We start from the raw sequence: 26,387 nt of genomic DNA, 5'->3' as shown, positions 1-26,387 counted from the left end.
TATTTACAAGAAAGTGAGTGGGAGCACTACATACTTTCTGATAATTATATGTGAATGACACATTGTTGATCAGAAATTATGTAGAATTTTCTGGAAAGCATAAAGGAGTGTTTGAAAGGAGTTTTTCAAAGAAAGACCTCGGTGAAGCTGCTTACATATTGGGCATCAAGATCTATAGAGATAGATCAAGACGCTTGATAAGATTTTTCAATGAGTACATACCTTGACAAGATTCTTGTAGTTCAAAATGGAACAGTCAAAGAAGGAGTTCTTGCCTGTATTGCAAGGTGTAAAGTTGAGTAAGACTCAAAACACGACCACGTCAGAAAATAGAAAGAGAATGAAAGTCATTCCCTATGCCTCAGCCATAGGTTCTGTAAAGAATGCTATGCTGTGTACCAAAACTTTTGTGTACCTTGCCGTGAGTTTGGCAAGGGGGTACGATATTGATCCAGGAGTGGATCACTTGACAGCGGTCAAAATTATCCTTAGAAGACTAAGGAGATATTTCTCGGTTATGGAGGTGATAAAGAGTTCATCGTAAAAAGTTACGCCGACGCAAGCTTTTACACCAATCCGGATGACTCTGAGTCTCAATCTGGATACATATTGGAAGTGGGAGCAAATAGCTAGAGTAGCTCCATGCAGAGCATTGTAGACATAGAAAATTTGCAAAATACATACGGCTCTGAATGTGACAGACCCATTGACTAAGCTTCTCTCACAAGCAAAACATGATCACACCTTAGTACTCTTTGGGTGTTAATCACATAGCAATGTGAACTAGATTATTGACTCTAGTAAAACCCTTTGGGCATTAGTCACATGGCGATGTGAACTAATAACATGGTGATATGAACTATTGGTGTTAAATCACATGGCGATGTGAACTAGATTATTGACTCTAGTGCAAGTGGGAGACTAAAGAAAATATGCCCTAGAGGCAATAATAAAGTTATTATTTTATTTCCTTATATCATGATAAATGTTTATTATTCATGCTATAATTGTATTAACCAGAAACTTGATACATGTGTGAATACATAGACAAAACGAAGTGTCCCTAGTATGCATCTACTTGACTAGCTCGTTAATCAAGGATGATTAAGTTTGCTAGCCATAGACATGTGTTGTCATTTGATGAACGGGATCACATCATTAGAGAATGATGTGATGGACAAGACCCATCCGTTAGCTTAGCATAATGATCGTTTAGTTTTATTGCTATTGCTTTCTTCATGACTTATACATGTTTCTCTAACTATGAGATTATGCAACTCCCGAATACCAGAGGAACACTTAGTGTGCTATCAAACGTCACAACGTAACTGGGTGATTATAAAGATGCTCTACAGGTGTCTCCGATGGTGTTTGTTGAGTTGGCATAGATCGAGATTAGGATTTGTCACTCCATGTATCGGAGAGGTATCTCTGGGCCCTCTCGGTAATGACCATCACTATAAGCCTTGCAAGCAATGTGACTAATGAGTTAGTTGTGGGATGATGCATTACGGAACGAGTAAAGAGACTTGCCGGTAACGAGATTGAACTAGGTATGATGATACCGACGATAGAATCTCGGGCAAGTAACATACCGATGACAAAGGGAACAACGTATGTTGTTATGCGGTTTGACAATAAAGATCTTCGTAGAATATGTAGGAGCCAATATGAGCATCCAGGTTCCGCTGTTGGTTATTGACCGGAGATGTGTCTCGGTCATGTCTACATAGTTCTCGAACCCGTAGGGTCCGCACGCTTAACGTTCGATGACGATTTGTATTATGAGTTATGTGATTTGATATACCGAAGGTTGATCGGAGTCCCGGATGAGATCACGGACATGACGAGGAGTCTCAAAATGGTCGAGACGTAAAGATCGATATATTGTAAGGCTATATTCGGACATCGGAAAGGTTCCGAGTGATTCGGGTATTTTTCGGAGTACCGGAGAGTTACATGAATTCGCCGGGGGAAATAGTGGGCCTTAATGGGCTATACGGGAAAGGAGAGAAGGGCCTCAATAGGAGGCCGCGCCCCCCCACGGCATGTCCGAATTGGACTAGGGAGGGGGCGGCGCTCCCCTCTCTTTTCTTCTCCCTCTCCTACTCCTTCCCTCTCTCCCCTCTTGTAAAAGGAAGGGGACTCCAACTAGGACTGGGAATCCTAGTTGGACTCCCCCTATAGGCGCGCCCCTCCTAGGCCGGCCTCCTCCTCCTCCCTTCTTTATATACGTGGCCAAGGGGGCACCTCAAGACACACAAGATAATCTCTTAACCGTGTGCGGTGCCCCCCTCCACAGTTCAACACCTCGGTCATATCGTTGTAGTGCTTAGGCGAAGCCCTGCGTCGGTAACTTCATCATCACCGTCACCATGCCGTCGTGCTGATGGAACTCTCGCTCGGCCTCAGCTGGATATAAAGTTCGAGGGATGTCACCGAGCTGAACGTGTGCAGATCGCGGAGGTGTCGTGCGTTCGGTACTTGATCGGTTGGATCGCGAAGACGTTCGACTACATCAACCGCGTTACTAAACGCTTCCGCTTTCGGTCTACGAGGGTACGTGGACACACTCTCCCCGCTCGTTGCTATGCTTCTCCTAGATAGATCTTGCGTGAGCGTAGGAATTTTTTTAAAATTACCGCGTTCCCCAACAACAGTACCGGTATATAAAACAGTGTTTTTGGAACCAAAGGCAAATTTTGTGTGCCTCTGGGATCTGGTGGGGGATTGCTGAAATTTTGTCTATTTTGGGCCAGCCCAATAGCAATTTCAGAAATTCCTAATAAATCCTAGAGGCCCACGCAGCCCATTCGTGCAAGGCAAGAGGTGGAACTAAAGTTTAGTCCCACATTGCTAGTTTAGAGGGAGTTGGACCTCTTTATAAGGGAGATTCTTTTCCCACATGTATGAGGATGAGAACAAGAGGGACATCCACGCGCGCTCCTCGCCACGCCCCGCCCCGCCCCGTCACGACGCGCCGCGGGTTGCGGGAATGAGCCGAGCGGCTTGCGGCGTGCACCGCAGGTCGGGACAGTAGGCCTCCGAAACCGCACCTCTTTGAGTCCTGTATGGGAGAAGGGTGATAAGGTTTTTGGGGAGCGCTTCGCGCGACTACTACTTCTTCGTCACGGACGCCCCGGACTCCGGCGACTACTTCCCCACGACGGCTTCTTCCCCGAGGTCGACTACCTCTTCGACGACATGGCTGGCGAGGACACGGACCCCAAGTCTAGCGCTTCTGCTGCTGCTGTCCCGTACGTGTTCTTCCTCTTTCTTTTAGAGGCTCTGCTACAGGTCCTTGTTCTAGTGTTTGCCCTAGATATGTTAGACTCTATTTCATATATGCAACTTGCTATACTGTCTGCTCTAGATATGTTTAGTTACAGTTCATATATGAAGATGCCGCTTACCTTCTCTTTGTCAAATCGCATGACTTGCTTTATCACTGCTATACTAGTCGTGTTTTATCTAGTATTTATGTTAATAAAATCATTCGGTAAATTGCTCATATTTCCAACATAAATATGATGTGTTTGGGTTGATCCTACGACCTCATCTAAAGGGCTAATCCTATAGTAGTCTCTCCTACAATACGCTAAACTGAACCATGACAATAGCGCACAAGCTGTTGACCTTCATCAAGGCTTCGACCGGCACACTGTGAGTCATACACATGGGCCAACACTTGCATACAACTATGTGTTAGGAGCTCTTTGACCAGCTAACAGGCATGACCCGTTCCGGAACTACCGAGACGATAAGAACCAGAGAGGAGGCGACGAGGGGGGCATCCAATGGATCACGAATGGCTCAGATCTGTGGCTACCTTGCTCTCTTCTCCTACCTCTACTCCTCTCCGTTCATCCTTGTTCCTCATGTTGCTTGTATCCAGTTGTATTCGCTACACCAAATTGTTCCTCTATGAGTGATTCCTATCTAAGGAAGAGAGATCCCCAACTATACCCTTACATCTGGTATCAGAGACCAGACAACACTTATTCCCTTGCGTTTCATCAAGCTTGTCCTCATCGGGCAGCCATGGATCCGTCCATCCAGAAGTATCTCGAGTGGCTCGACGCCTACACCAACCCCATTAGGTCCCTCGCCAAGAACTGGATGCCCATGTCGTCAGTGGGCCACCAGTAAGCCCGCCATCGTCAGCAACCCACCACCGCCGACCACTTCACCCGAGAGAACAACGGACACATCGGTGCCCATCCCCGATGTCTTTGGCTCCACCACCAAAGCCCAGAAAGTGCAAGAGGTCATTCACGATGTGCCTCTGCCTGTGTCGCGATGGTACCCATCACCCGTTCGACGGAATGCTCGCATTGGGACAACCACTGCTGCCATCTTCCTCGAGCCCACGGTCGACCTCAGCAACAACGAGGTTGAGCAGCTCGCACCCGCACGACCAACGCCCTCGATCAGCACTGGCACCTCCTCCATCACCGAGGAGGTGGTTCCTTCTGGGGCGTCCACCATCGACACTGGTCCCAAGGACGAAATGCAGGAGCTCGATGCCTTACCGTTATTCTCCATCAACACCTTCACCCTTGTGACAAACGAAGTTTCAACCATCAAACTAATGCAGTTGTTCGTGGACCATGACCTGACTTGCCGCCCACAAGGCACCACGGGCTACAGATACGTTGGATGCTGTGGCCATCACTTTGGAGAGACATTGCAGATGGCAGCAAGTTACAACCCATCCCTTGGCCTTCTTTTCCTATGTAGAAGTTCATTGAGCATCCATTTCAGTTTGTCCAATTGCTTGATATGGGTTTGACTAGTAGCACCTTTCCTATGAAGTCATGGCATGTTGGAGATCTTGTAGGCAATCATAGTGGACACTGCATCGGATAATCTCTCTCGAGCTCTCGTACTTATGGTCTTTGCAATAGAACAGTGTTGGTTCTTGTGCCAGGCTACTGCCACAAGTTCCTGATGCTATCTAGTGTTTTTTCTGGCAATCTAATCTCGCTCGGAGTATCCTCAAGGTATTTCCCAAGTGTGCCACTGAAACCATATCCTGATGCAAAGTTTGCTTGTTGGATCCCCATGGTGCCGGGAGATATTAATATACCGAGCTAGCCGATAGTTTAGTTTATGGGTGATCTGTACCTGGGTGTTGTGGAAGGGCAGTCAACTATCTGTTTTGTGCAATCCTCTTGTAAATTTCATGCTCAAAATGCACAAAGATGTTTAGGTTCAGTCAAAAATAATGATCACCTGAAGCTTCCAAGGCAATCTTGTTCCTGCAATTGCCGAGTAGTCCAGGTGCGGTCAGCACTACCTATTTGTGAGATCCCTGCTGACTATGCTAGTGTTGCAAACTTTGGTCCGGCTGTGACTATACAGGTCGGTGGCATTGGTTCAATAGAAATCATTGAGCAGCAGTTTCTGGTTGTACATGAGCAAGTCAGGCAGTTGGGTGGGTGTTTTTGTCTTGACAAATTTTGGAGCATTAGAGATCTTGCATATAAAAGCCAGTAGCAGAAGAAAATTTATTATGAGCGTCACGTATTGGATTAGGAGTATGCGCTTATTGGTGGCGATCCTAATTCTGATAAATTGCAGGGAATATTACATATTATGCCTATGTCAGTGCACTGCAACTTTTTGAACCACGGGGAATTTAAAGGCAGTGGTCGTGCTTATCAACTTTCACATTAGCAATGCACGGGACGTTATTCCAATCTTGTTGAAAACTGCAGAATGATACTTCCAGGCCAGCTCTCATGCTTGTGTTTTTTGAAACTGGGCAAAAATGATTCAGGTTTTAGTAAGCATGACAAGTGCCTTCATGACGGTAAGCTTTCAGAATGTTGTGCACGTTCTATTACTCTTGCTCCTGAACAACATCACTCCTGTCTTGCTACTAAGGCCGCACATATGTTTCAGAACATGCATCAATTGGGTGCGCTGGGCACAAAACTTTTGAGTAGTGTCTATCTTCAGTTCATGCAGTTTTGGCCATTACTGTCTTTTACTCCAGCTAGTATCACAGTGCAATGGCAGTCTGGCAAGCATCCGTCGCAGGAAAAACATTTGCAACATTATGCTTCCTATGGTTTTTCTTGTGGAAAGTTTGCACTAGTGAGAAAGATGAAGAACCTATGTGCAGTTGTTGACCGGGCATGGACACTGGTCGGTGACAAGGAATGAGCGTGATGTGCAGTGGCCCATGACACAAAGCGACGAGGTTAGCAAGAAAATCCTTGCCTTCACGAGTTGTCCTCTAAACCCATTCAATAAAATCTAGTTGTCTTCTAAAGATAGATTGGTGGAAGATAACGGAACTGTGCTGCACATGTGTTTCTGATGTCTCCTAACCCTACATTGTGTTGAGGCATTTTCAGGTTCGGCAATCCTTTGTGTTGCTCTAAATCTTTCTTCTTCCAAAGCTCACTTGTAAAAGAAGAACCTTCCGAAGTATTGTATCATCTACTCCCTCTGTTTCTAAATATAAGCCCTTTTAGATATTTTAGTACGGAGTACATACGGATGTATTTAGACATATTTTAAACTGTAGATTCACTTAGTTTGCTATGCATGTAGTTTATTTTGGAATCTTTAAAAGGTCTTATATTTAGAAACCGAGTGAGTAGTTTCTTTCATAATATAATTTCCTAACACAACCACACACCCCAATATATATTACAACCTGAGCCGAGCTCGCCAATGCATGTGCCGGACCTGGCTATGGTTTATGACCGCCAGTGTACCAGCCGGGCGCAATTTACCACACGGGCGTTGCCTGTGGTTGTTTTGAGCCACGGAATGGTGATTATATCTTTTCTAAAGTTGATGCATTTACCCGCTGCTAATCAGATCATGTGACGTGGGCGTGCATGAAGTCATTACCCAAAAAGGCTTCATGGACATCCCCTTGGGAACATGTTGCTGTTGAAATCGTTTGACCCGCAAATTTGTCGATCGATCGCATGGACCCATTCTTCCCTTTTACTGTACTATTTTCTTTCTTTAAATCAATTCACCGGCCGCTAATACTCATGAACGTCTCCCAATGGTTTCCTTCAAAGAATACGTCGCTGCCAACAAACATAGCTTTGGGTAGCCATCAAGTGACCAGGTACTAACAAGCCAGCTGGCAGAAAGGCACAAAATGCATGATGACACACAAAAGAAGGACATAATATAAATACAAGCATAGTGACAAGGGAAGCTAGCTAGCTAGATTATGCACCTCGCGAGCTCCTCCTTGGTGACCACCCCTTTCACCTGCACCCCCACGTACCAGACGTCCTCGACATATTTGGCGTTGGTAGGCTGGTCTGACCACTGCGGCACGGCAACCATGGGGACACCGATGCTGAGGGCCTCTATCGTGGAGTTCCAGCCGCAGTGTGTGACGAAGCACCCGACGGCCGGGTGCGCGAGCACCTCCAGCTGCGGACTCCATGTCACGAAGAGCCCCCGCCCCTTGGACTTAGCCTTGCTGTCAAAGCCCAAGGCCAAGTCAGCACTTAGACCATTCTTATATTTTCTTCGGAGGGAGTACTCGTTAATTAATTACAGGAATTTAACAGACCCTCCCAACCCAAAAATGCTACACCTAGGTATAGCCAACTTACGTAATTTCTAAATCCTCTTCTCCGCCCCCTGATGTCTCCCAACCGTACTAAACTCCGCTTGAATTTCATGAAGGGGCTCACTTTCCCAGCTGGTGGGTTAGCCCGTAAAACCCCCGTAGGGTCAGTACGTGTACGATTATTCGCGACTTTTACTACGGGCTAATTACAGACCAGGCCCCTCTAACACCGAAAGGTCTATACTTACTCCGCTTGTGAAAATCAACTTATGTGCGGACGTGGCTTGCTCTCATTAATCCCCCCTCCCCCCGATTTTCAGAGTGGGCCTCCGTCCCCTCTAATCAAAATTTGCCAAGTAATCCAGTACGTAACTTTACGTAGATATTTTACGTAAATGTAGCAAAGCTCCTCTAACACAATGCACGGCCGGGTCACGTGTTGACTAGACACAGCGCGCCTGCCAGATCGGGAGGATGCCACCGACGGTGCGCACGAGGAACACCTTCGCCGTCCAACTCCCCGCCGGCGTGCCGCTCCGAGAGCCAGGCGAGAGCATCCCGCTCTCCCCATTCGACGCGTACTGGGTCGCGCTACCCCCGGTCCGCCGCGTTTTCCTCTTCGGCCCTCCACCGGGTCCGGGCATCCCGTTCGCCGAAGTCGTCCGCGCCCTCGCTTGTTCGCTCGAGAGGGTGATCCCGGCCTTCCACCCCTTCGCCGGTGTGCTTACCTACTCGCCGGAGTCGCGCGCCGTGTCCATCGTCCTCCAGGAGGGCGCCTGCAGTGTCGCGTTCGTCGAGGCAGAGGCGGACATCAAGTTCGAGAGGCTCGTCGAGGAGGGGACTGAGCATGACGAGGACGCGCTTTTGCAGCTCGTGCCGGACATCAAACGGGACGAGCTTCCGGCGCCCGTGATGGCGGTGCAGGTGCGTATGCTCGTCTTTGTCCTGGGCCTGGTCCTGGTGTTCTTGGTGGCTGACTTGACACATGGGGGTGGGTTGCAGGTGACGGAGTTCGTCGGAGGCGGCGTGGCTGTGGGCGTGACGGTGCACCACGCGGTGGCCGACGGTCGCGGCTTGTGGGCGTTCTTGGAGATGTGGGCAGCCGCTGCCGGGGTTCAGGGGGGCGGCCGGGTCGCTACCAGTCCAATTCCTACGCCGCTGCACGACCGGAGGCTTGTGAGCTTCCGCGGCGACGAGCAGCTGACCAGGCTATTCTTGCTGCAGGTCGCGCCGGACTTGCCTATTATTCGGCAGCAAAATCCCGCGGCCGAACAGGGAAGCCCTCTGAGCCGGCGAACCTTCACGTTCGCCGCACCTACCGTGAGGCTCCCCAAGCAGCGTCTCACCGTGGCCGGCACTGGCGGCGGCAAGGCCCCGTCGACCTTCGCTTCGCTGGCGGCGCACGGATGGGTGTCCATCGCGCGGGCCAAGGGCTTCACCGACGACGCCCTGGTCTTCGCCTTCTTCCTGGCCAACTGTCGGGCCCATATGTCGCCGCCGGTGCCTGGTGCATACTCCGGCAACTGCGTCGCCGGCTGCCTGGTCTCGCTACGCGGGTCGGAGCTCACAGGGCCCAGTGGGCACGCCCGGGCGGTCCAGGCCATCGCGGAGGCGGTGACGGAGGTGAAGCGCGACCCGTTGGGTGACAGCACCAACTGGCGGAGCAAGTTCGCAGCCATACCGGCCGGCCGCGCGGTCATTCTCGCCGGGTCCCCGTGGTTCCCCGCATATGGCGTAGACTTTGGGTTCGGCAAGCCAGCGAGGGTGGAGCTGGCGTCCATGAACCACGACGGCGAGATGGTGCTCGTCGCCGGGAGGGAAGCTGGGTCGGTGCAAGCGTCCGTGGCGATCACCCAAGACAAAATGACCGCCTTCCGCGATATGTTCGTGCTCGACTGTACCCATGCTATGGCAGTAACTGAATCCCATTAGTTCTATCTTCTGAATCCTCTCGCACTCGGCCATGCTATTTCACTTCCTGCCTGTGTGGTCTTCAATAAGGACAAATTAATAATAAGTAATAAGGATACTAAAATCCTCAAGAGTACGTACTTCGTATGTTGTTTCTTTTATATAGTCATGATGGCAATCCTAAGGTTTTTGTATGCATGCATCCAACCAGCAACTGGGACTTCAAATATGACACTGCATTTGCGGCCAGGAGGACATCACCAACCTTAAGTTCCTCCTGCTATGTTTTCAACAGATGTCGGGCCTCAAGACCAACTTCGACAGGAGCGAAGTGATGGTGATGGGATACTCACCTACCGAATCTCAGGCCATTGCCGACCGTTTTAACTGCCAATTGGGGTAATTCCCCAAAACTTATCCAGGGACTCCCATTAGTGACTTGCGCCTCTCCGTCGCAGACCTCCGGCCCATAGTAGACAAACTCCCTCGGTGCATCAAGCCCTGGCAAGGACGTTGGCTCTCTAAGGTAGTTCGGACAATCCTCATCAACTGCTCCCTCTCCAGCCTGCTCCTGTTCATCATGAGCTTCTATAGCCTCCATGAGACCCTCCATCACGAGATCGCTAAGTACAAGGCCTGATTCTACCGGGCCGGCGAAGGTGATAAGCAGAAGTATCATATGGTGAGCTCGCCCGACATTTGCAGACCCCGCGAACAGGGCGGGCTTGGGATTATGTCATCTAAACGCATGAACATCGCCCTCCTGACTTGGTGGTTGTGGCTGATCGCAAATGGGAAAGGGGTGGGGCTCTGGCTCGACATTATCCGGAATAAGTACCTCCGCGGTCAGCCGCTCGCCTTCTGCCAGCGATCTGGCGGCTCTCAATTCTGGCAGTCCGTTATTCAACTCATTTCCGTCCTCCGCATCGGGACCTCTACTGCGGTTGGGTCGGGCGCATCGACCCTGTTCTTGTTCGGTAGGTGGGTAGGGGGTCTCCCCTTTGCGGCCAGATTCCCTGGCCTGTTCTCCATAGCGGTGGTTCCTAATGTGTCCGTCCGGGTGGCCCTTATTGACTTAGGACGTCTGGCGTTTCGTAGACCATTTGGGCCACCAAAGTCGGCGGAATGGCGCGACCTCCTGGATTGCATTGCGCTACATACTCTCAAGGTGGTTAGCCCCTCCGACCAGATTTCCTGGCGCTTGGAGATGCCCGGGAGGTTCTCCCCCAAATCACCCTAGCAGTCCATCCTGCCTACGCCCGCCCCGGCCCCCTTTGCCCAGGTGCGGGACACTAGGCTCTCCCTGAAGATCTGGATTTTCCTATGGCAATGGATCCGGGGCCGCATCCCCTCTGGCGTGGAGGTGCTTAAACGGAATGCTCCTGGTGACGGCATGTGCCCCCTTTATGGGACGGTAGAAGACTCGAACCATATCTTCTTCTCATGTGTTTCCGCTCAATTCCTTTGGTCCTGCTTTCGGGAGGTCATTGGTGGTCATTGGTGCAACTCCAACTTCCCCGACCTCTTCGACGGACTTCAGGCCACCCCTCCGCGAGCTCGCCACATTACATGGTTTTGCATCGGTGTCCTCGGGTGGGCCGTTTGGACCGTTTCGCAACCATTTAGTCATCCAACATGTTCCTATCCGACCTGCCACTAAAGCGATCTTTAAAATGTGTGAATACTTGCAGCTTTGGAGGCCGCTTAGCTACCCCCAGAACCAGGACGCCATCTCATCCATCACTGCAGATCTGCGTGCGATGGGTCTTCGCTAGTCGCCACCGCTCCTGCGCCACCTCCTGAGCCGGATTAGCCTTGGTGGCCCTACGGCGCCTTTTGTCGTCTTTTCTCTTTAGGGCTTGTTGTGTTGTGCCCTCAGCTGAACCTTTTTGTGCAGTTGGTGTGTTGTGTGTGTTTGTGGACTTGGGTGTTTTGTCTTGTGCGGACTTTGTGGCTCTGGCAGTTTGCTTTATATATAAAGTGGGACAAAAACCATTTTCAGTAAAATAAAAAATCACAGGTGCGACACACGCCATTTTTGATAACAGCCACCAAATCGCCTGTGTTTGTTCTGCCGAGATCAATCGATCAAGTCATAGCTAGCTAGCTTCCATGGAAGCATCCACCTACCTACTAGCTTGCTCCTTGTAGGTGCACATCATCTCAGCAGGAGCGAAGTTCGACGCGGGCCTCTGGCCAACATAGAGAAGTTCCAGAGGCAAGATCCGCGACCGCGCGGGTTGCGGAGATCTGCCGGAGGAAAGCGGACATGGAACAGAGGAAGCTAGCGCGGCGCATCTTCGAAGAGGCCACGCCGGAGGAAAGGGCGAGGATGCCCTCGTTTCCGCAATCTCCACCGGCAGAATTCATGATTTGGGCACGGGCGGAGGCAAAATCGGACAAGCCACGGCGGGCATCTCGATGGGAGTGCATCCTGGGCGTGCTCCCACCGAGTACGTGAGAGTTGTCGCAGGTACCGCGACGGAGCTGCAACGCCGTGCTGTTCCCATGCCTCGCGGCGGCACACTAGAGCCGCCCTGGCGCGGCGACTGCGGTGAGGTTCCTCCTTGTGCTCGTTCAAGGTCACACAAAGGGATTTGTATCTCTAATACCCAGGTAATCACTACTTTTAATCAGCCAAATGTCCAAGTGTGTGTTGAGCAGAGTTTGTACTCTGAGATTCAAAAAAATTCGTCGGCGGCGAGGTCTATTTCGCCGGAGTTGGGGGATTTTTCCTCTGCGGCTCGAGAGGGGCCACCCATGCTGATTGGCGGAGGGCCTACTGCCACGCCCCTGCCACCAATCAAATGCAGACGAGTGAAAACGCCTTTGGCGAATACGTCTTCTTCCCCTGGTGACGCGGAGGAGGTTATATCTAGGGTTTTTGGACAGCTTTGGTCCATTCCCTCCCCTCCCCGCCGCCAACCTCACCCCGTCCCCCAAACCAAGCTGTGTCCACCTTGGGATGGCTCTGGAAAGATCTGGTTCGATCTGGATGCTTCTCCCCATCTGATTTGTTCCCAGTCAAGAAGATCAAGCCCTTTGACCCCCCACCAACAAGACTCAAGATCATCAGGGAGGGGATTGGGGCGGGATCCAGGTCTTTTGCTCAGGTGGTTGCCATGGCGGACAAGACCGCGCCGACTGGGGTGCAGAAACAGCGCGCCCCAGTTGCGCAGAAGAACACCGGCCGTCGCCAAGGGGTGGGTGGGGCGCGGCCTCCTACCCCCCTCCTAAAGGCACTGCTCCCCCTCAACCTCAACAAGCGGGGGCAGTCCCTCCGCCGCCAGCTCCACCAGCCCCTCCTGTGCAGATCCTGGACGAGCGATACAAAGATATGGTATGTTTTACCTGTGGAGGCCCTGGTCATTACGTCGGCAATTGTGTTCAGAAGAAGATTTGCTTCATATGTGGATGAGAAGGACACAATGTTAACAATTGTGCAGCTTGGACACAACCTCACCCAGTTGCTACATTCTTCGGTAGTTCAGCTTTGGGGTTGGGGTTCTACCACATAGATGCTCCTGTGGGCCGTGAAGCAAATTGGCTCAATTTCAGAAACTGTGGAGAAGTATGGATCATGAAGGGAGAGATTGGCCAGTCAGATCTGATCAAGAACTTGTGAGGGATTTTGTGCAAAAATAAACAGTGAACATGGCAAGTCAGACCTCTGTCTGAGAAGAAATTCCTGGTCCGGTTCCCTCCTTGGAAAGATGTGGAAGAATTGATTGAATTTCCCGCATTTGATTTGCCCATTGATGGAGTGTCTGTGACAGTGGAGAAGTGGACTGGTGCTATTGACCCTTTCAATGAGCTTATCGAAGCTTGGGTGATCATTGAAGGCCTTTCTTCCAAATGGTGTACATGGAAGGTACTGTCGCAGATTGCATCCTGCTTTGGGATCCTTGTGGATGTAGACTGGAATGGTTTAATGAAAAGTTTCTATGAGAAGGTGCGTGTCAAGATTGCTTGCAGGAACCAGCACAAATTCCCTTTGAACGAATCATGGAGATGAGGAAAAAGCTATACATCTTGTCGTTCACAGTGGAAGGATTTGATCAAATAGGTGCTGATGACCCCAATGATGATGATGGCCCTACTGATATAGCTATAGATGATGACAATAAAGAACCTGAAGGCGAGGAGACTGACAAAGATATCTTAGATGATGGAGAAGAACCTATTGATGCTCTTGACCTGGCCAACAGGGTTAACTCATCGAAGAAAACACCTCCTGGAAAGACCAAGGACAATGAGACAGCATTCCATCTAGCTACCCTGATCGAGGCCTGTTACTCTCCTGTGAGAATGGACAAAATTTCTGGGAAAAAGTCACATGAACATGATGGATGTGTTCCAATTCCGTTTTCTGAAGCTATCAAAAGCCTGAGCACCCCTAGCTGTGAGCCCTGTGGCTCTACCACTCCCTATGCTGCATCCATGGGACACGCTACTGCCTCTCCCACAATGTCAATTCAAAAAACTTACTGTTTGATCTGCTAACAGAGCTGAATGACACTGAATCTGATTCTGCTAGTGATGTGGCTGATTCAGAGGAGTTGGCTACTCTGGATGCTGCTATGGTCAGTGGAATGAAGATGATGGGTTTGACTGAAAGTATGGCTCTCCCCAATGAACAACCAGCTATCAAAAGCAAATGGGGGCCAGTGGTTGTTCCCAGACCAAGCACTAGAGCACATAACAGACAGAACATCATGGAAAAGGCTGCTGCTTACAAGATGAAGAAAAACCTGGAAGTCCCTGCCACCTTCAAAAGTAAGTCCTTCACTACTGAATCATCAGCTACTTTAGAAGCTTATGCTTCTGCAGTTAATATTAAAATTGGTAATAATGACATGAAAAAAAACAAATCATTAATGACATCATCAGAGATGAAGCTGAAAAATGTCTGGTATTTGCTTCTCAAAATCCTGAGATTTCCTTACCTGATAATTTAGACATTGAGATAGACAAAGATATTGGGGTTTGTACTCCAGATAACAGCATCCCTAGAACCAACACACCAGGGGGCACTGCTGGTGTAGTAGGTAGCTGTGGGAATGCAGTAAGAGAGGGACTTTTTAGTCTGACACACCCCTTTAAAATCCCATGATTGGTATCTTTTGGAACATTAGAGGTCTAGGACAGAAAGGTAAACTTCAGTGCCTGTCTGATTTGGTTAATAAGTATAAGCCTGATTTTTTAGGTTTCCAAGAAATTAAAAGAGAGAGTCTATCTGACTCCTTCCTTAATACTTTAGCTGAATCCATTACATATGAGTGGCACATACTTCCTGCAGTATGTGCTGCTGGTGGTATCCTTGTGGGTACTAAAACCAATTCCTTTGAGATTCTGGAGGTTTGCCTAAAGAAATACTGCATTATTATTTCCTTGAAAAGTAAGATTGATGGCTTTTGTTGGCACCTGGTTGTGGTGTATGGCACAACTTATGCTGTTGATAAAGTTGACTTTATTGCTGAACTACATGAGAGTATGGAAGGCTTGAGCTATCCTGTCCTGTTTGGGGGAGATTTTAATTTGATTAGGGAGGCTAAGGAAAAAACCTCTGGTAATATTAACAATTCCATGGCTTTTCTGTTTAATGACTGGATTAATAAATTGGGATTAATGGAATACAAACTGTCAAACAGAGTTTCCACCTGGAGCAATAACCAAGACAACACTATCTTTGCCACCATTGACAGAGTTTTCTCTGCTACCAGCTGGGATTGTCACTTCCCACTTACTTCCCTGTGTGCCCTACCAAGGGTGGGGAGTGATCATGCCCCCATCCTGCTAGATTCTGGGATGAATATAAACAGCCCAGCCAAACCATTTAAGTTTGAAAAATGGTGGCTGGACCAACCTGATTTTCAGACCCTGGTTGAGAAAATTTGGGCCACACCTTCCCCCTTCACCTCTGCTATTGAAACCTAGCAATTTAAAACTAAACTCTTTCGGAAACTGGTGAAGGGGTGGAGCATTAATATTGAGGCTGCCATGAAGAAGAAGAAAAAAGATTGTAGCGGCCCGACCTCAAACGGTCAAGTCTCTGTGCTTCAGTGTCATCCCTAGATCGGTAATGCTGACACACACAGTACTCGAAGGATTAATAACAGAGTAGCAATCACACACTTATTACATCGAATGTCTCAGAAGAGAACTTATTACCATAAATATGGCTTAAGGCCATCTAATATGATAACAACAGAAGGCTTGGAAGATAAATTGAGTCCATCAACTCCAACAGCATAGCTGAGCTGCACGACAACGACCTAACGAACCTTACTCCTCGTCTAAAAAGTCTGCAACATAATACGTTGCAGCCGGGAAACGGGTCAGCACATTGAATATGCTGGCAGTATAACAGAGTAGAGCAAGAGCGGAATAATGCTATCACTACATGCATATTTGGCTGGTGGAAAGCTCTATGGTTATAGTTTTGCGAAAAGCCAATTTTTCCCTACAACAAAGGAATAAGATTTATTTTAACTATCATGGTAGTTCAAACATCATTGAGAAGGTTCCTCCAACTCAATCCCAATTAAAAGTAATTATCAACCCAACAATATTAATTTAGAGTGATGAGATACTTAGGATAATCCAAGTACTAGATACTCAAGATGTCCATAACCGGGGACACGGCTAACAATGATTAGATTGTATACTCTGTAGAGGTTTGCGCACTTTTCCCCACAAGACTCGATCTCCTCCGTTGGATTTCTCGCACTGCATGGTGTTTGAGAAACGGCTGACCGAGACACAGTCTTTCAGAAACATTAACTCTTTACTCCGGGCAGACCATACCAACCTACATCCCTCTACCTGCTGATCCACCTCTTCAAGAGCTCATGCAACTTACCCAACTATGCTAGAGCCCATAATAGCTTGTGGCTGCACACGGAAGTTTCTAGCATGAAAATATCTCAGTTCCCTTTGAGCCTAGGTGGCGGACCTTAGGATTATCACACGGGTACTCCGGGATATCCTAGGACAACACTGGATTCTCCAAGTGCCCGACAAGCAATCCACCCAGATGTGTATTAAAGTTGCCACCTTAAGTTGAACCATTAATTAAATCATCTCACATCTGTCATGGATTCACTCACCCAAACCACGTCTACGAGCATAGCATAGCAATATAAGCAATACGTAGAAGTAACTCCCAAGGGTTTGAATATAACAGGGCAATAGGTTCTACCTCATCAACTACTTCCCAATACCCACAAGTTAATCACATCCTAGTCATGCAATGTTTGAGGATTGGAACTAATGCATAAAAACTGGGTATGAAAGGAGTATGATCAATGTGTTACTTGCCTTGCTGACGATCCGCAAAACCTAGGGACTCGTAGTAGCACGCTTCGCACTCCGGGAATTTTATCGCAAACAAACAATAGCATACATAAGCATTCAAGCAAAGATGCACGGGCAAAACTCAAATAAGAAGAATTGACCAGAAAGTTCAACTTAAGAACTCCAGTTTGCGAAAAGAATCAAATCAAACGGAGCAACGAAACTCAAACTGCGAAAGAAACAAGATCCATTTACTAATCTGAACTAAAGTCAAATTTTACAGTACCAAAATCTTGTTCAAGTTGATTAAACAGAAAGAGGGTTTCGAGACGAAGATCTAGGCACTTGAATCGCCTGACTCCGATAAACGAGCGAAAAGATAAACTGAAATGAAAATCGGATTAGAAATGGCGATTGAAAATAATCACGAAAAATCCGAGAAAAAGAAAAACTGACGAACAGGCTAACGAACAAACGTTCGCTGTTTGCGGCTAACGAGTGAACACCGTTAGTTAAAACGAACGTACGGACGAACGTGCGCTAAATAAACTAAACCGAGAAAAAAATAAAACCGATCTATCCTAAAAAAAGAACCTAGGGTTTTCTAAAAAAAACCAGATCGGTTTTAAAATAAAACCGAACGGCGGCTTATACCTCCGGCGAGGTCCGATGAGGCGGGGCGGCTCCGGCGAGGTGGGCTGCGGCGGCGGGGTGCGCGAGCGGCGGCGGCAGGCGGCGGGGCGGCGACGGCAGCGGCGGCGCGGGCTAGGCGGCGGCGGCGCGGGCTAGGCGGCGGGGTTCGGCGGGCGGCGGGGTTCGGGTGGTGGTGAGGGGGTCCGGGGGTGGCCTATATAAATGAGGGGGGCTCGCTTGGGGGAGGGGCAAGGCGGCGCGGCAGAGGAGTCCCGATCGGACTCGGTGCGCGGCGGTCTCCGCGTCGGGGACGAGGCGGACGGCGCGGCTGGGCTAGGCCGGCTGGCTGGGCTTCGGCCCAATCGGCGAAGAGAAGATTTAAAAAAAAAATTCGCCGAAACTTAAATAAATCATAGAGAAATAAATAAAAATCTAAAAATGCCAAAACAAACTTTCACCGTCTAAATAAAATATTTAGAACAAGATGAACATTTTCTTGGCCCTAAAATGCAATTTGAAAAACGTGCAAATTTTCTAATGCAAATAAAATAGCAATAAAATCAAATATTTGATTTTAATATTTTTCGTCCAATATTTTAATTATTTTGGAGAAGTCATATTATCTCCTCTCATATATTTTAATATGAAATATTTTTGGAGAGAAAAATAATTAAAACCAATAATCCTCGTTTCAATATTTGATAAAATTCAAATATGAAAACAATGAAATTCCCAACTCTCTCCGTGGGTCCTTGAGTTGCTTAGGATTTCGGGGATTGCGAAACGAAATGCAATAAAATATGATATGCATGAATGATCTATGAATAACATTTCAAATTGAAAATTTGGGATGTTACAAAGATCTTTTACAGGAGTTTGAGATCCTAGATGTCTTCTCTTTGCAAGGTAGATCTAGTCCTGTGGATATCCTCAGAATGAAACAAATTAAAGATGAATTAAATAATATATGGAGGAAAGAAGAAACTGCCATGTGGCAGAGATCTAGAGACAGGAAGATCAAAGAAGGAGATAAGAATACAACATATTTCCATGCTGTTGCTAACCAACGTAGAAGAAAAAACCACCTATCTATTTTAGAGGTCCCTGATGGACCTGTATACTCCACCAAGGACATGTTAGATGTAGCCACTAATTTTTACAAAAACCTTTTTGGGTTTGAACCTAAACCTAACATACACCTGGATGACCAATTTTGGTCTGAAGAAGAACTGGTGACAGAGGCTGAAAATACAATGCTGGAAAGGCCTTTTTCAGAAAAGGAAATCAAAGAAGCCATTATGGGCTCCTATGCTAATGGAGCTCCTGGGCCTGATGGTCTATCTTTTCTATTTTACCAACACTTCTGGGAGATCATTAAAGGTGATTTTATGGCATTGGTCAGAGACTTTGAGAATGGATCCTTGGATATCCAGAGGCTAAACTATTCCATTGTCATTCTTATTCCCAAAGAACCTGATGCCAAAAATATGAAAAAATTCAGACCCATTTGTCTTAGTAACTGTTCTGTTAATTTTTTAGTAAGGCTATGACAAATAGGGTTTCCCCTGTGGGACATAGGTTGCTATCCCCATGCCAATCTGCTTTTGTGAGAGGCAGATTCATACTTGAAAGTGTGGTCACTGCCCATGAAGCTATCCACGAAGTACACAAATCCAGAGAGGCTGGGGTTATCCTCAAGCTGGACTATGAAAAAGCCTACGACTGGGTAAACTGGGATTTCCTAGTTGAGATGTTAACTTCTAGAGGCTTTGGGGCAAAATGGATTAGATGGAATCTATCTATTTTGCAAAATAGTTCTTTCTGTGTTAAGATCAATGATGTGTTAGGTCCTTATTTTGTGGGTGGGAAAGGATTGAAACAAGGTGATCCTAGCTCCCCCATGCTATTCAACCTTGTGGCTGATGTCTTTTCGCGCATGCTGATGAAGGCTGTGAACAACAACATCATCTCGGGGATTGTTCCCCACATTATTCCACGTGGACTCATTTTGTTTACAGTATGCTGACAACACAATACTATTTCTGAATCCCAATCCTGAATATGTAAAGAACTTAAAATGGCTGCTCGCTTGTTTTGAAAACCTATCTGGGTTGAAAATCAACTATGATAAGTGTGAAGTAGTGCCAGTTAATATGAATGAAGTGGAGGCTAAGCTACTTTCCCAAAATTTTTGCTGCAAGTTGGGGGAGTTCCCCCTTAAGTACCTGGGAGTACCTCTCCATTATCTTAAACTGAGGAGGGAGGATATCCAATATATTATTGACAAAATTATGAAAAGGATTAGTGGATGGAAAGGGAGATTGCTCAGTTAGGCAAAACTAATTCTACTTAAAGCATGCATTGCTAGTATTCCTATGTATTTGATGTCTGTGATTAAATTCCCTAAATGGGCCATCAAAGCCATCACTTCTCAAATGGCACATTTTTTCTGGGGGGATTCGGGTGAAGAACATAAATACCATCTTGCTACTTGGGGCCTGATTTCTCAGAAGAATTTTTTTGGTGGTTTGGGGATTCCCAATTTAAGAGAATTTAACATGGCATTATTAGCCTCTTGGGCTAAAAGATACTTCATGGATCAGGATAAAGATTGGGTGAGACTGATTGATCATAAATATAAACCTAATAAACCTAAATTGTTGTGGGCTAAGCAGGGTGTAGGCTCCCCCTTTTGGAAAGGAGTGACCTGGGCTCTGGAAGGCATTAGACCTTTCTTTAGATGGAATTTGGGAAAAGGAGACAAGATTAGTTTCTGGGATGATACTTGGGTGGGGGACTCTTCCCTGAAACACTAGTAGAAAATAGGGCATTGGTTCGGCCCTCGTAATACCATTAATCCTGGTTCGCTCACGAACCGGGACCAAAGGAGGCAACTGTCCCGGTTCATGAGCCTAGGGGGCCGGCCGGGCCACGTGGGCAATTGGTCCCGGTTCGTCTAGACCTTTTGGTTCCGGTTCCAGGCACGAACCGAGACCAATGCGCCTCGCCCCTGGCCCATGACCATTAGTCCCGGTTTGTGCCACAAACCGGGACTAAAGGGTTGGTCCTCGTTGCGGTCAGAGTTCAGTCCCACCTCGCCAACCGAAGGGCGCTCACACTGGTTTATAAGCCCGTCCCTCTCTGCCTTGTTGAGCTCCTCTCAAAGTGAAAATAGATGCCCTTATATAGGGAATTTGACCGAAATTCAGAGTAAATTTCTTTGAAATTCATAGAAATTTATTATGAATTTAGGTTGAATTCTCTCTATAGGTGCATCTATGCTCATTTTTTATGTTGGGGTTGGCGATCTTTACAGACTTTTTTGTGTTGAATATGCACCATTCAAAATCAGCCTCTGCTTTGAATGGTTCATTTTGAACACACAAAAAGTCTGGAGTTCAAATAAGTTCAAGAAAATGAAATCCCTTTGTAACAGATGAGTTTTCGTCCGAAACCCTAATATTTCGAAAGAGATTGTCCATTTTGTTCACGAAGTGCATCTAGCTTTTGCCGTAACCCTCTCAACTTTTTAGCACATGCTATGCGGGTGAAATGATGATACCATGCCATCTTTCAACCTTTTCAGAGCTCATTTGTAGGGCTTTTCAATTTCAGGGTCATTTAGCTCAAAACAATCCGTCACTGCATGAAAAATAACAAATGAAGTCAGAAAGGGTTGAAAATTGATGATGTGGCTTTGAATGGTGCATTTTGAACACACAAAAAGTCTGGAGTTCAAGTAAGTTCAAGAAAATGAAATCCCTTTGTAACAGATGAGTTTTCCTCCGAAACCCTGATACTTCGAAAGAGATTGTCCATTTTGTTCACGAAGTGCATCCAGCTTTTGCCGGGACCCTCTCAACTTTTTAGCACATGCTATGTGGGTGAAATGATGATACCATGCCAACTTTCAACCTTTTCAGAGTTCATTTGTAGGGTTTTTCAATTTCAGGTTCATTTGAAATGCTTTTCAATTTTAGGGTCTTGTAGCTCAAAATAATTAGTAAATGCATGAAAAATAACAAATGAAGTCAGAAAGGGTTGAAAAATGATGATGTGGCTTTGAATGGTGCATTTTGAACACACAAAAAGTCAGGAGTTCAAATAAGTTTAAAAAAATGAAATCCCTTTGTAAAGACGAGTTTCCGTATGAAATCCTAATACTTTGAAAGAAATTGTCCGTTTTGTACACGAAGTGCATCCAGTTTTTGCTGTAACCCTCTCAACTTTCTTGCACATGCTATGTGGATGAAATGATGATACCATGCCAACTTTCAACCTTTTCAGAGTTCATTTGAAATGCTTTTCAATTTCAGGGTCTTATAGCTCAAAATAATCAGTAAGTGCATGAAAAATGGTGCATGAAAAATAACAAATAAAATAAATAAGTAATTAGAAACAAAATAATATAAACTTTATTAAAATATATAAGTAGAAAAAAAATAAAATAAACTTTAATAAAATTTATGAAACTAAAATTAACAAAGTATTTTCTGTTCAAAACATTATAAGAAACCTCTACTATTATTGAAACTAAAATTACATAAAATTGATGCAACTAAAATTATCGAAGTATTTTCTGTTCAAAATCATTAAAAGAAAAAAGAATTTTCATAAAGAACTTTTTTTGTTAGAAACTTTAATAGCAAAAAGAATTATCATAAAATAAAATAAATAAGTAATTAGAAACAAAATAAAATAAAATAAATAAGTTTTTTGTTGTAAGTAGAAACAAAACAAAATAAATAAAGCAAAAAAGAAAACAAAAAACAGGCAAAAAATAAAAAATGTGCCACCTACTGGGCCACCACGGCCTGAATACGACTAGAAACCCATTGATGGGCCAGGATTCAGGCCCGCAGAAGGCCCAGTAAGCCCATCAGGCATAGCAGTGACAATTAGGCCCGTAAGCATGCAATGGAGAGGAGCTCGAGAGGGGTGCGGCAGTGGGGCTTATAAACCACTGCGCGCCCCTCTCAACTAGCGAGGTGGGACTAAACTTTTGACGCGGGCGCAACAGCACAAGGCCTTTGGTCCCGGTTGGTGGCACCAACCGAGACTAAAGGTGTGCATTGGTACCGGTTCGTGGCACTAACCGGTACCAATGCCCCCTTTAGTCCCGGTTGGTGCCACCAACCGGGACCAAAGGCCGCCGCTTCCCGCCCTTTGGGCTGCTGAAAAGAGGCCTTTAGTCCCGGTTGGTGGCACCAACCGGGACTAAAGGTCGCATTCGTCCCGGTTGCTGTCACGAACTGGGACCAATGCTTCGTCTATATAACTAGCACTTGTGAAATTTTTCATTCAGTTCGTCTTCCCCGCCCCGACGACGCCGCCAGGCAGCCCCTCTGCGCCTCGCCGTTGCCGTCGTCACCCCTGCCTCCGACGCCGTCCCGCGCCGCCCAGACGCCGTCGCCGCCCCGCGCCCTGCCTCCTCGTCGCCCGTCGCCGCACCCCTCACCTCCGCCCCCTGCCTCCTCGTCGCCCGTCGCCGCGCCCCTCACCGTCGCCGTCGCCGCCCCCTGACTCCTCGTCGCCCGGGGGCGCGCCCCTCACCGTCGCCCCCGTGCCCTGCCTCCTCGTCGATCGCCGCCCCCTTAGTGAGCTCATATGAATTTTCCTAATTTAGATGTGTAGTTCATTAGATGTGTAGTTTAGATGTGTAGTTGATTGAGTTGTTGTAATTTGTTCATAAATGAATATGCAAAAGTTAGAATTTTTTTTCTGTTCATAGATTTTTTTGTGATATTATTGTTGAATATGCAAATGTTTGTGTGTTCATATATATGCAAAGAATATGTCAATTTTTTCATAGAATTTTTATAATTTTTTTCTGTTGTAATTTTGTTCATAGAATTTTTATCTTGTTCATAGAATTTTTATGATTTTTTTGCTGCAATTTTGTTCATAGAATAAGAAGAGAGAGTGTTTAATAGAATTAGTTAGAAAAATAATAGAACTAGTTAAACTAGTTTATTTTTAGTAAGTACTACTTTATTCTATTTATAGTAAGTGCTTAGTAGTTGAACGAGTTGATTTAATAAAACTAGTTTATTTTACTATAGAAGTAGTTTATTTTTAGCAAGAAAATTGATAGAACTAGTTTTTTTTAGTTAAAGCAATTATTCCCGCATCGACGTCGACGATGCCAATCCCGCATCCTCGTCGTCGACTCGACGGAGGAGGCCGGCTTGATCAGAGGGGCCATGTCCGGGACTGGGCTCCGCCGGGCTGGTTTTGGGAGGTGCTACCTTCCGGAGGCGTAGGTTGGTGAGGAGCCAGCCGTCATTGACCCGATCCTTGTTTGGTGGCGGTCGCGTGGGCCAGTGATGGTGCCGAGGCTTCCGGACACCGCGGAGGTGGTACGTCACCGTGTCAGGGAGGAGTACGAGCACGTCCGTCGCTACGTGGTTGTGTTGGAGTGCAGGTTCGACAATACCTAGCAGGTTCTTCAGGGATCTCCGACAATTGGAGTGACAAATCCTAATCTCGAAATACGCCAACCCAACAAGTACCTTTGGGGACACCTGTAGAGCACCTTTATAATCACCCATTTACGTTGTGACGTTTGGTAGCACACAAAGTGTTCCTCCGGTAAACGGGAGTTGCATAATCTCATATTCAGAGGAACATGTATAAGTCATGAAGAAAGCAATAGCAACATACTAAACGATCGGGTGCTAAGCTAACTGAATGGGTCAAGTCAATCACGTCATTCTCCTAATGAGGTGATCTCGTTAATCAAATGACAACTTATGTCTATGGCTAGGAAACATAACCATCTTTGATTAATGAGCTAGTCAAGTAGAGGCATACTAGTGACACTCTGTTTGTCTATATATTCACACATGTATTATGTTTCCGGTTAATACAATTCTGGCATGAATAATAAACATTTATCATGATATAAGGAAATAAATAATAACTTTATTATTGCCTCTAGGGCATATTTCCTTCAGTCTCCCACTTGCACTAGAGTAAATAATCTAGTTCACATTGCCATGTGATTTAACATGAATAGTTCACATCACCATGTGATTAACACCCATAGTTCACATCGTCATGTGACCATCACCCAAAGGGTTTACTAGAGTCAGTAATCTAGTTCACATCGCTATGTGCTTAACACCCAAAGAGTACTAAGGTGTGATCATGTTTTGCTTGTGAGATAATTTTAGTCAACGGGTCTGTCACATTCAGATCCGTAAGTATTTTGCAAATTTCTATGTCTACAATGCTCTGCATGGAGGTACTCTAGCTAATTGCTCCCACTTTCAATATGTATCTAGACCAAGACTTAGAGTCATCTAGATTAGTGTCAAAACTTGCATCGACATAACCTTTTACGACAAGCCTTTTGTCACTTCCATAATCGAGAAACATATCCTTATTCCAGTAAGGATAATTTTGACCGCTGTCCAGTGATCTACTCCTAGATCACTATTGTACTCCCTTGCCAAAATCAGTGTAGGGTATACAATAGATCTGGTACACAGCATGGCATACTTTATAGAACCTATGGCCGAGGCATAGGGAATGACTTTCATTCTTTTTCTATCTTCTGCCGTGGTCGGGTTTTGAGTCTTACTCAATTTCGCACCTTGTAACACAGGCAAGAAACTCTTTCTTTGACTGTTCCATTTTGAACCACTTCAAAATCTTGTTAAGGTATGTACTCATTGAAAAAATTTATCAAGCGTCTTGATCTATCTCTATAGATCTTGATGCTCAATATGTAAGCAGCTTCACCGAGGTCTTTCTTTGAAAAACTCATTTCAAAACACTCCTTTATGCTTTACCGAATAATTCTACATTATTTCCGATCAACAATATGTCATTCACATATACTTATCAAAAATGCTGTAGTGCTCCCACTCACTTTCTTGTAAATACAGGCTTCATCGCAAGTCTGTATAAAACTATATCCTTTGATCAACTTATCAAAGTGTATATTCCAACTCCGAGATGCTTGCACCAGTCCATTGATGGATCGCTGGAGCTTGCATATTTTGTTAGCACCTTTAGGATTGACAAAACCTTCTGGTTGTATCATATACAACTCTTCTTTAATAAATCCATCAAGGAATGCAGTTTTGTTTATCCCTTTGCCAGATTTCATAAAATGCGGCAATTGCTAACATGATTCGGACAGACTTAAGCATAGATACGAGTGAGAAACTCTCATCGTAGTCAACATCTTGAACTTGTCGAAAACCTTTTTGCGACAATTCTAGCTTTGTAGATAGTGATACTACTATCAGCGTCCGTCTTCCTCTTGACAATCCATTTATTCTCAATTGCTTACCGATCATCGGGCAAGTCAACCAAAGTCCACACTTTGTTCTCATACATGGATCTCATCTCAGATTTCATGGCCTCAACCCATTTTGCGGAATCTGGGCTCACCATCGCTTCTTCATAGTTCGTAGGTTCGTTATGCTCTAGTAACATAACCTCCAGAACAGGATTACCGTACCACTCTGGTGCGGATCTTACTCTGGTTTACCTACGAGGTTTGGTAGTAACCTGATCTGAAGTTACATGATCATCATCATTAACTTCCTCACTAATTGGTGTAGAAGTAACAGGAACAGATTTCTGTGATGAACTACTTTCCAATAAGGGAGCAGGTACATTTACCTCATCAAGTTTTACTTTCCTCCCACTCACTTCTTTCGAGAGAAACTCCTTCCCTAGAAAGGATCCATACTAAGCAACGAATGTCTTGCCTTCGGATCTGTGATAGAAGGTGTACCCAACTGTCTCCTTTGGGTATCCTATGAAGACACATTTCTCCGATTTGGGTTTGAGCTTATTAGGATGAAACTTTTTCACATAAGCATCGCAACCCCAAACTTTAAGAAACGACAACTTTGGTTTCTTGCCAAACCATAGTTCATAAGGTGTCGTCTCAACGGATTTTGATGGTGCCCTATTTAACGTGAATGCAGCTGTCTCTAATGCATAACCCCAAAAACGATAGTGGTAGATC

The 26,387-nt window shown here is 46.1% G+C and overlaps 1 protein-coding gene across 2 annotated transcripts; it reads left to right on the top strand.

The window, feature by feature from the left end:
- The first annotated feature begins 7,821 nt into the window (after positions 1-7,821).
- LOC123141947 (anthocyanin 5-aromatic acyltransferase) lies at positions 7,822-9,595 on the top strand. Of its 2 annotated transcripts, XM_044561000.1 has the most exons (3): positions 7,822-8,482; positions 8,561-8,689; positions 8,783-9,595. In XM_044561000.1, the coding sequence occupies exons 1-3, from the start codon at positions 8,033-8,035 to the stop codon at positions 9,488-9,490; spliced, it is 1,287 nt and encodes a 428-aa protein (XP_044416935.1). In that variant the 5' UTR covers positions 7,822-8,032; the 3' UTR covers positions 9,491-9,595. The 2 variants fall into 2 exon arrangements, with proteins under 2 accessions (XP_044416935.1, XP_044416934.1); XM_044560999.1 differs by having other exon boundaries at positions 8,561-9,595.
- The last annotated feature ends 16,792 nt before the right edge of the window (positions 9,596-26,387 follow it).

The sequence above is a fragment of the Triticum aestivum genome, chromosome 6D (genome assembly GCF_018294505.1).
Source record: "Triticum aestivum cultivar Chinese Spring chromosome 6D, IWGSC CS RefSeq v2.1, whole genome shotgun sequence".
Lineage (NCBI taxonomy): Eukaryota > Viridiplantae > Streptophyta > Magnoliopsida > Poales > Poaceae > Triticum > Triticum aestivum.
The sequence above is the reverse complement of the archived record's forward strand: the minus strand, read 5'-3'. Positions and strand labels throughout refer to the sequence as shown.